General features: G+C 27.9%; 1 protein-coding gene and 1 long non-coding RNA gene across 2 annotated transcripts; both read left to right on the top strand.

Moving 5' to 3' along the window:
* Window positions 1–8: 8 nt before the first annotated feature.
* LOC113383782 (facilitated trehalose transporter Tret1-like) lies at window positions 9–6,823 on the top strand (the record flags this gene model as incomplete). Its single annotated transcript, XM_026622042.1, is given in 9 exon segments — window positions 9–167; window positions 271–473; window positions 543–729; window positions 2,467–2,552; window positions 2,680–2,878; window positions 3,236–3,339; window positions 3,447–3,558; window positions 4,627–4,854; window positions 6,649–6,823. Coding segments are annotated over 9 exon segments (1,376 nt in total), but the record flags the coding sequence as incomplete, so codon positions are not given.
* Window positions 6,824–8,156: 1,333 nt separating this feature from the next.
* LOC113383792 lies at window positions 8,157–10,088 on the top strand. The gene is made up of 4 exons (XR_003367777.1): window positions 8,157–8,255; window positions 8,881–9,023; window positions 9,227–9,484; window positions 9,911–10,088. It is a non-coding gene; the product is annotated as an uncharacterized LOC113383792 (long non-coding RNA).
* The last annotated feature ends 1,493 nt before the right edge of the window (window positions 10,089–11,581 follow it).

Raw genomic sequence — 11,581 nt, 5'->3', positions numbered from 1 at the left:
ATTTTCAGTGAATATTTTAACAATATCAGCGGGTGCATCAATGGCCTGGACTTCGCCAGTATTAGCAAAACTAGCAAAAGATAAAAGTTACAGCCCATTTCCACGACACATCACCAGCCCGGAGGCAATGTGGATGGGCGCGCTGGTATCTCTGGGTACTGCTGTAGGTAATTGTCAGTTTTAATAATAATAATAATTTAAAGGAAAAACATTATAACAATATCTATAACAACAATTAGTAAATCAACACATTTCTTTTCCATTATCCAGGGCCGTTCATATGTGCATTTTCAACGAACAAGATCGGCATGAAGCAGACGCTGCTGTGGTCAGCTCTGCCCAGCCTGGTCGGCTGGATCCTGACGGCTTCGGCCACGACCATAATGCAACTCCTGGTCGCCAGGTTCATTCTAGGTATAGCTTGTAGTGTCGTCTTCTCAGTAGCTCCATCTTACGTTTCAGAAATCGCAGATGTGAGTAAAAATATTCGAGTTTTTTTTTAATTTTTTTTATTCTGTTATGTATATTTTTTTTTCTTCCAGAACACTTTTCGTGGCACATTAGGAGCCTTATTGCAACTTACTCTAACTATTGGGATGTTGCTGGTATATTGCATAGGCCCTTACACATCTTACGTCGTTTTCACCACAATATGTGGAATCATTCCAATAATATTCGCAATTTGTTTCATTCCTATGCCAGATAGTCCATATTGTTGTGCGTCTAAAGGTTAGTATTTGAAGGAAAATTTAATTCCTATTTTAATAGGGTTGTTGTGGTGAGCTTTTGGTTTCATACCCACGAAGTTTTAAGTTCATAACCGTGCGTAGTTATTACGAAACCTGGACAACCTGATATCAATCAGGTTATAGTCATCAAGTTGTATAAAGTTAAAAATATAGTATCACTTTTGGAGAAATTTTCATAAAAAATAGATCAAATATAGATAGGAACCACCTTTGGGTTGTCCTCTAAGAAAGCCACGTGGTTAGGACCTATCATTACTGAAAGCCTACAGGATTTTTTAAATTCTGATTACTATTGAAATAGATAATGAATGTACTGAAAGTAATCAAAGTAAGAAAAAATTGTGTTTCTCTGTCGATACTTTTTAGTTTTATAAATGGCTCTTTTGTGAGTTACGAATAAGGAATAGTACTAGTTATTTTTTTACAATTTTTATGATTTTTCTATTTATTTTCATTTTTAGTAATATTTATATTGGGTTGTTCGGAAAGTAACTTCGTTTTTTATAGACATTTTCAAACGTAATTTTCGTACAATAAACAAATACTTTAAAAATTATGTATTGGCTGTTTTGATCGAGCATCTTTTGCCATATTTCTGGTATTAGCATAATTTCGAGATCATAATTTTGTTGGTCGTTATTGGCAAAAAACTGATCAAGGTGCTTTTTGACCTCCTCATTTGGGGTAAAGGTTTTACCGCCTAAAAATTTTTTTAGTATCCAGAACAAATAATAGTCCGATTATGGCAGATCTGAAGAATATGATGAATGTGTCATTGGCTCCCATTCAAGCTGTAAAAGCTTTTGGTAAATGACCAAACTTCAGTATTGCATCAAGACGTCTTTCGTCGTCTTGATGCAATACTAGACCTTCCTTGTGGGTTAATTCTGATCTTTTCTATTAAAGTACTTTATTTAGTTAATCCAGCTGATGACATAAGTCAACATACTGCATCACCTTTTTTTGTCGATTTTCAGCTTTGCAACTGTTTTGAGTAGGTTCTTGTTTTTTGTTTTATGGACAATTGTATATATTGTATTTTTTACATCCCATTTGACATTCCTAATAACATATCGCTATCAAAACCTGATAATTTTCAGGACTTTTCACAGGCGAATCGCGGACGCCAGTGCGATGACACAGGTTTCTTTCAATGAAAACCATACATTGAAAAAAATCCGAGACCTATTAAGTAGTCATGGACTGTTAAATTTGATAAATTTTTACTCAATGGGATCTCATGTATTGTTTTTCACCGGTTTGCATCAACTAATGTCTTTCTCGCATCTTTACCAGCTTCAACCGTACTTCTTGGACGTGATGCATCTTGGACATCAAAATACCAGGAATGAAATTTAGCAAACCAGTTTTGGCACCGTTGTACTATCACGTCATTTCCATACACATCGGTCAATTTCATTTTGACTTAAACAGTATTTTTACCTTTTCTGTAGCAAAAGAGTAAAATATATCGAAATTTCTGCTTAATTCTTTCCGTATTCAAAGTGGCACCCTCCACAAACTACTGCATGTAATTGCTTAGAAGTCTTAGGACTTTTTACACACAAACCTTCAAATACGAGGTTTCTAATAAAGGTTCAAAAAAGAAAAATAGCTAAATACTCTATGGTATAAAAACGACCTTTCAAACAACCCTATAGAATATAATCTATAGTTGTTATAAATATTGATTAATTTGGATTATATTGATTTTTAGGTAAGCTAGATAAAGCAAAAGCATCATTAGTTCGCTTAAGAGATAGATCTGCAGATGAAATAGATAAAGAAGTTAAGCAAATACAGGTAAAACTTTACTATTAAATTTACGTAAAATCTAACGCAATATACAAATAATTTATACAAATTATTTAAAAAAATTAAATCTTTTTTAATTTCGAATGCCTTCTTATTAATTTTCTTTTATATTTAGGCAGATGTGGAAGCAGCCAAGGATGGCTCATATCGTGAGCTCCTATGCAGTGGTACCCAAAAATTGCCTTTATTTTTGGGAATAGGATTGGCCGTCTTCTTTCAATTATCAGGAGTTACTGCCGTATTAATTTACGCCGAATCCTTGTTCGAGCAAACGGCATCAAGTCTTTCGCCAGATGTCATGGCCATGATAATGGGTTGGTAAATCTTGTTTTGATAAATTAATATAGAGTTTAGTTTATTATGGCATGCAATATACATAGTCATGACTATCATTTGGAAACCTCGGTTTACGGCAAAAAATCTGTTTACTACTTTTTCCAAATTTGGTCTCATTCGTTTCAGAATGGGTTGAAACGTCGAGAAAACATAAAATTAGCGAATCGGATTTTTTTATGAAAACATAAACTTCTCCTTCGAGAAGTTAAAAAATATTTTACGTATGATTAAATCATTTGAAACAATTTGAATTATAAAATTGATTGCATTAATTGCATTTATTATAAACTAATAAATTATTACTTTTTCAACAATTTTTTCATATTATATTTCAGGAGCGATTCAAACATTTGCTGCACTCATTACTCCTTTTATTTTTGATAGATGCGGCAGAAAGTCTTTGTTAATATTTTCAGGCGCCGGGATGACCATTGCAATGGTAAGTTTTTTTTTTAACTTATAAGTTTTGATTAAAATATCCTTAAATTAAATTTTGATGGTGTTGAAATAGTAATATATTGTTATTTTTGGAAATCTATGTTTTAGGGGACCTTTGGTGCGTATTTTTATATAATTGAAAACAATTTGATGAATGCTGATTCTTTGACTTCGATACCAATGGGATGTATAGCTGCTTTTATTTTTACTAACTCTATTGGTGAGTTATGTGATATCTATAATTAATATCAAATTATATATATATATATATATATATATATATATATATATATATTAATGTAATTGAAGTCATACTTTAGACATGATCGGTTTGTCATTGTAATTAGCATTTAGGACTTGAACTTTTATTAAAGAAATGAAGTAATTGCTGATTAATACATTCTATAATGTTCGTTTACACAGTAAACTTATAACAATTGTGAATAAATTCATTAACACTATCAATAAATAAACTGCAAAGATGTATATCTGTATATATAAATGATGTACTATTGTTGTGCTTGATCTCTTGTTTAGAGTAATAAATCTGAATATCAATTTATTCTTCAATATTTATAAAAATATGCAACTTTGTAATACTTAATAGCCATCCTAAACGAAAACATGTAAACTTCCTCTAAACTTCCAAAAGTGTCTGCGATATAATTCTGTTAATGATATATCTTTGTCATGATAGAATAAAGCTGTGCTTTTTAATATATATTTTTAATATGTATAAAAATGCAGAGAATTTATATTAAATGAGGCCTGAATAAATATATTGTTTTCACAATTTCACTTATCATGTAATTGTGTTTGAAGAACTTCGTGTAATTAAAATTAACATACATTCATGAACTGCTTTTTTTTACTTTTTTGCTGGTGATACAATTTCATTCTTTGAACAGCTGGTAGTATCTAGTAATCTAGTAATAACTTCAAAAATATATATAGTAACCACGAATAATACAAATTACTTCAATAAACTTAAGTTTCTTAAACGTCAGATTTTTCATTTGTTTTATTATTTTCACTATACAATCAAAGCAATCATACTCGAGCGACACGACGACCAATCACAATCGACCCGTATAGAAATGATATCATCGAGAGCGAATGACGAATTATCGTTCTCAATAGTTTTTTCTGCTCACTCATCTCATCTTCATATGTTATCTTAACTGTGCAGTTCATCTTCTCTATTTCATAAATGTGGCTTTTTCTCATACCTTGCTCAGAGTCCATGCCTCTGATCCGTATTCAGATAATATGTTATTTAATATTTCAGGTTTCGGTGGCGCTATATGGGTGGTTATAAGCGAAATCTTTCCTGGACATCTTCGGGCTCATGCATCCGCTATCTGCACGTCCATCTGTTTCGTCACCGCCTTCGTGATCGCTCTCACTTTTGATGACTTGCAAGCTCTCTTGAAAAATTCAGGAACTTTTGGACTATATGCATTTTTCTGCGCTCTTTCCGTCATATTTGTGGCAGTTTTCTTACCGGAGACCAGAGGTAAGACAAATAATCATCATATTTACGAAGGGGAAAGAGAGGGGTTATTTCAGAATAATATGCATGATTAGGGTAGTCGTTTGAACTTTTTCATAGATGGAGAAAATCCTTTTTTTTTTTGAACTCTGTTTTTATTTAGCAATCAGAAATACATAAAGATTACTATGAGCTAAATTGGCAATATTTAAGAGCAATGCCTAAGAAGAACTTCAGTGAGATCTTCTTAGTTTTACAATATAATGATAATAGTATATTAGATCTAATCTAAGACTAAGTCTAAAGGCCATTGTCGTTTCAATCTCATTATGCCAAAAGGTTGAGTAATGTCAACTATTGATGGGTTCGAATGTGAGTCCAGTTTGCGTTTGTATTTTTCCTTGAATTCTTTGAACGTTAATTGCATCGTTTTCATGTTGAGGTCGCTGTGAATGGTTTTATTTGTCATGTACAACGGAGAATTGAGAATTGTACGTAAAATTTTTGACTGAGTTCTTTGCATTATAGCTATATTTGATTTGTAAACACATCCCCAGAGCTCAATTCCGTAGGTCCAGATTGGTTTAATAATTGATTTATATAGCAGCAACTTATTTTCAACAGAGAACTTAGACTTTTTACGTAGTAGCCAATGGATGGAGAAAATCCATAAAAATAAAAAATATATCATAGTTTTAGATGTTTTGTCAGTTTATAAAACAAAATTATATAGAATTTTAGTACCGAATTTATTAGAAAATAATCGATTTCTACATTTTTCGAATCCCAATTTGACTCTTCCTCAGTGGACAAAATACAAAAAATAATAAGAAATAATTTAAAATATATTAAATTTATCATAAAATATACAAAGTAAATCTAGGTTAAAAATTCACAAAAAAAACATAATTAAAGCTAACATATGTAAATATAGATAGTTACAATTCATAAATTGAATAAAATAATTACTAATAAGCATAATAATAGGACAATAATATATTGAGACATTTATATAAATTCATCACTCTGAGTAAAATACTCGTCTCGAAGACTGGGAGGACATTTTGATGTAAATTTAGGACATTTCAATAGAGTAAATTTTAATTTGTACACATTAGTAAAAACTAGATAAAATTTACTAAAATCTCATAAAAAATGTTATATACTCTTTAATATTAAAATTTTGAATAATTTGCATGTGAAATAATGTGTACTGTAGTATTTCCATAATTTAATATATGGCCATATATTAAATAAATCCCGATTTAGGACATTTTTTTAGTTTTCTTCAAATAACTTTTGATTTACATTCTGGACTTCATAATTTGTTTACATTAATGAAAACTAGATAAAAGTTACTAAAATCTAATCAAAACTGTTATATACTCTTGGGTATCAAAATTTTAAATAAAATGAGTCGTGATAGAATTAAAGAGGCAGGCACTCTTATACTTTGATTGTTTTGTACGAATTTCTTGTTAATTTCGTAAAATAAACTTTTTATATAATTTTGCTTCTGACTTCAATTAAAGATGGTTTTAGTAAAACTGCTAGAATACATCTTTTAGAATATCATCATATTGAATGAAGACGAATAATTCAGACATGAATAATTATTTTCTAAGAGAACCACTTGTTTTTAAATGTTTTTGCTTCTATGTCTTCAAAAACACTCACAAATTTCTTCGTTTTATTAATTCGAATTAAAAAATTAATGTTGACCTATTGACTTTATTTTTTGAAAACTATATATATTTTATTATTTTGACATGCTCTTACCTGTGACTGTATAAATAAATAATTAACAATTATTACCAGGTTTGTCGTTTGAAGAAATTCAAAAGAAGCTTAAAACAAAATTCAAGTCGAACGTTGTTGATGTTGGACACGACAATCCTGCCATGGAGCGACATTAGAAAATATATTAAAATAATTTAGATATATTATTTAATTACTTTTTTAATTTTCTTGTTAATACACTATGTTCTGTAGATAGAGTATTTATATAAAGCTAATTTAATAATAATTTATTTCACTTAATAATTAAATATTTTGTATGTATAAATGGATACTTAATTTTATATTCTTGAGATCTGCAGGTTTAAAATATTATAGCTTTTATGAAAAATTGGTATTAGTTAAATGTATGATCTGAAAATGTTTACTGTTAAAATAAATTAATTTAAGTTGTGGTTATTTCCTTCGACTCAATGTATATTATTAATCATTCATTCATTCATTCACAAAATTAGATTCATCTTTGCCTATTGTTTATACTTAGTGGAATATTGAATTGAAGATATAAGTTTTCAAGTTTTTACGGTTTTATATAATGATTTATACATGATTATATATGGACTAGATGTCTTAGTTTATATGGGAAATGGATATATAAATATATATATTTTGATTTTTCCATTATTATATATGGACTAGCTGCCTTAGTATGTATGAAAATCAAATATATAAATGTATATATTGATTTTTCCATTATCACATATGGGCTATCTGCCTTTGTATGTATGGAAATTGAATATATAAATGTATATATGGATTTTCCATCATTATATATGGACCAGCTGCTTCAGTATGGTATGGAAATTGAATATATAAATGTATATATTGATTTTTCCATCATTATATATAGACAAGCTGTCGTAGTTTGTATGGGAAATGGATATATAAATGTATATATTGATTTTTACGTTATTATATATGGACTATCTGCCTTAGTTTGCATGGGAAATGGATATATAAATGTATGTATTGATTTTGCCATAATTATATATGGACTAGCTACCATAGTTTGTATGGAAAATGGAAATATATATATATATATATATGTATATATTGATTTTGCCATCATTAAATATAGACAAGTTGCCGTAGTTTGTATGGAAAATGGATATATAAATATATATATTGATTTTTCCATCATTATATATGGACTAGCTGCCATAGTTTATATGAGAAGTAGATATATAAATGTATATATTGGTTTTTCCATCATTACATATGGACTAACTGCTTTAGTTTGTATGGGAAAATGATATATAAATGTATATATTGATTTTTCCATCATTATATATGGACTAGCTGCCTTAGTATGCATGGAAATTGAATATATAAATTCAAATATCCCGCCATACATGTGAGGTATGACGCTTGCAGCGCCTCTATGCAAAATCGTTTCCAGTTCGTTGGGAACTACGTAGTGACTACCGGGTTCATATGGTTCTGTGTCAGATGGCGCCACAGACCAAACGTCAAACGTTTGACAGTTCTTCGACGACAAGTGAATATGAATTCAAAATCGGATAAATAAATGTATATATTGTTTTATATATCATAAGATGTGTAGTATTTTTTGACTTATTTTGTACAGAAATTGAATATATACATTATAAGTATCAATAGCACAAAAAGTAAGTACAAAATAATTATTATATTTCAAATGAAAATTTTTATTGTAATCGTTATAGTTTAAGGGTGTCTTCTACCTTGGGGCTTCGTTTTTGATACTGTTATTTGAGAATGAATCGCAGGGAAACCAATAATTCAATGAAGGTGCGATATTTTGCATTTAACTTGTTCATTTCTATTCTTTTAACATAACTTTCAAGATCCAGAATTGCTGTAAAAATCATTGAAAGGAACAAACAATATTCAATTGATCAATTACTTTTAGAGATATTTTGAGAGAGAGTCAACCAGTTGTGAAAACACCACTTTGGGAAATTGAATTCAAAGATATTAATGCATTGATCTTGGAAGAAAAGGTACAATCAATTTGCAATGCCAGGGCTATAAAGTACCACTTCAACATTATATTTCTAGTACCTTTCAGGCCACAAAAATGCTAAATAAATAAATCGATTTTTATCCAACAAGGTAGAAGACTCCCTTAATTTTCTAGCAAAAACTATATTATTCATAGAGAATAATAATTTATATATGTATATGCAGAGTATGTATAGTTTGTAACACTATAATGACTATATGATAATATTTTAGATGCATTTTTGTTATAAATTTGTATTATTTTTGCAGGTGCTTATAACTTATATAAAAAACAAGGAACATAAACAATGTAACTTATGATATATTGATGAATTATGTAATGGCATATCATTGCTTTATATTTTACTGTCTTCCAGTGAACAAGGATGGAGAATAGAAAATTACTGCTTCGAGTAAGTGTGGCAACATTTTATGTACTATTATAATGTTAAATTCTATTTTAGTGTATGTGCGATTTATTTTATTTAAATGAACACTTAATATAATGTTGAATTCTATTTTAGTGTATGTGCGATTTATTTTATTTAAATGAATACTTAATTATTCACCTACAACTCAAATTATATTTTCTAATAAATTAACCAATTTACGCTAGTATGTTAAACTTCATGTTGTCCGAATGCAGCACAGGATTCTAATTTTTAAGGAAGAAATAACATATATTTATTGACAACATTATTGATGTGTTCACTGAGTATAGTATTGATATGTGAAGCAGAATTCTTGAATCAACATCGTTATCAATTTCAAAAAGATTCGAACACAAAGCTGTTAAATGAAGAGATGACCCCGTGATATTCATGAATACATCATATTCTAATATTGTCTAAGCCCATGAGAACTTCTTCTGACAGTAAGTGACATAAAAAGTTTTAATATTAAATATTCTCTGTGATTATTACAATTGATTAAATATCATCACTCATGTAGCTAAATCAAGACAAAACTAGTTGATCCAAGCTATAAAAACTGTTGCAAAAAAGTTTCTAGCTTTTGCATTTGGCAAAGCAATATTGTCTTTAGAACTAGGCAATCTTATCGTATATCAAAATTCTAAATTTATTATTTTATTTTAATTTTATCACTTATTTAAATATTTAGGAAAAACAGCTTATAATAAATTGACTGTATAAGTATATCCAGTAGGATTTGTTTTTTATCTTTGATTATTTATGGTAGTGGAAATTTACCTAGGAATGATAAATGTTGATAATAACTAAATTAAGATTTTGTAATGTTATTTTACATTTGAAATATCTTAATTATATATCAATTGTAGGAACCACATTAAACTAATGTCATGAAATGCCACTGCAGTATGATTTCGAAGCAGCTGCTATACAATGTTTATATTACCAACTGGCTAATGGTGCTAACTTATTTGGATTATCGAATCCTACAGAATTAAACTTTTATATAAAGCATGATACATGTTCGTTAAAATGATTAAATTACAATGGAGCAAATTTGAAGTAAGTTTTAATAGACAATGTTCTTAATTAAAATCAATGACCTATATATAAACGAATTAGCTTAAGTAAATACCAGCTATAGAATAATAAGTAATCATGCTCATCATTTAAATAATCTTATCATTAAGCAATCATTCTCATCATGAAGAAATATATTTCATGAATATTATGTTAACAGATGGATTGTGAGGTCAATTTGTGAATATACAATCAATTATTCTCAGAGTTGAATTTTTTTTTTAACATGGTTGTGTAATTTATAGTATTTTTTCAGGTTGCTTTTGGCAAACAATAATTAATAACAATAAATAAATAATTTGACAACAATAATTAATATATCATATATTAATACATCATATGTATCATATCATATATGTATCAATTATAATACATCATATGTATCATATACTTATTGAATAATATATTATCATTAAATTAATATATATTTAAATCATTGTGATTTTGCTAATTACATTGAGTATAATTTGTAATATTTTGTAATTATGTATATTAATAATTATTTAAGTAAATTAATTGATTTTTTTTAAACATGGATGTGTAATTTATAGAATTTTTCAGTTTGCTTCTTGGCAAACAATAATTAAAGGTCTATAAAATAATTTTATTTACTTTATTACAATCATACATAAAAATCCATTTACATAAAGATATATCCATTTTATTTTACATTATACTTATTATTTATTCAAAATCTAATATAATATTAAATAAATTTATATTAAGTAATTTAACGTTCATATACGCGCTTTATACGAGCTCATATTCATTCATAGAATTTTGCATTTTCATACGAATTTTGCTTCCGATCTACCAGGGTAGCAGACACATCTCAGAGTATGTATGAAAGTATAATACTATTCGCGAGGCTTAGAAGTAATATCAATGTGTATTTGGCTATTTATTCTCATCAAATATTTTGTATTATATTTAAATAAATATATATATAACTTGATTTTATTCTTTTATTATAATTTTTATGTGCATTTTATTAAATACATTATAATTATATATGGAGTATTTCAGGTTGCATATGCGCAAAGGGTTTCTATATATATATATATATATATATATATATATATATATATTATATATATATATATATATATAAATATCAAATTTTCATACATAATAAGACAGCTAGCTCATATATAATGATGGTAAAAGCAATATATACATTTAATTTTATTCCCATACAAATTAAGGTGGCTAGGTCATATATAATGATTTATGTAGATATAGTTGTTAATTCTTTAGTAATTGACTAAGATATTGACCAACACTATCCCTAATTTTTTTATCAATTTTTAATTATTTATCATGCCTAATTACTAAGGAATACTAATACTTTGAATTAAAAAGTGTCAAATTCTATAATTTTTATAATTTATAACTATTATTTATATATTTCAAGCAATATTTAAATGTTTATTTAAAATTTATTGAAAAAATAAACTAAA

Source organism: Ctenocephalides felis, unplaced genomic scaffold, assembly GCF_003426905.1.
Source record: "Ctenocephalides felis isolate EL2017-DRISC unplaced genomic scaffold, ASM342690v1 CF-g0.4_SCAFFOLD_03570, whole genome shotgun sequence".
Classification (NCBI taxonomy): Eukaryota; Metazoa; Arthropoda; class Insecta; order Siphonaptera; family Pulicidae; genus Ctenocephalides; species Ctenocephalides felis.
Note: the sequence above shows the minus strand (reverse complement) of the source record. Positions and strands in the feature narration are given on the sequence as shown.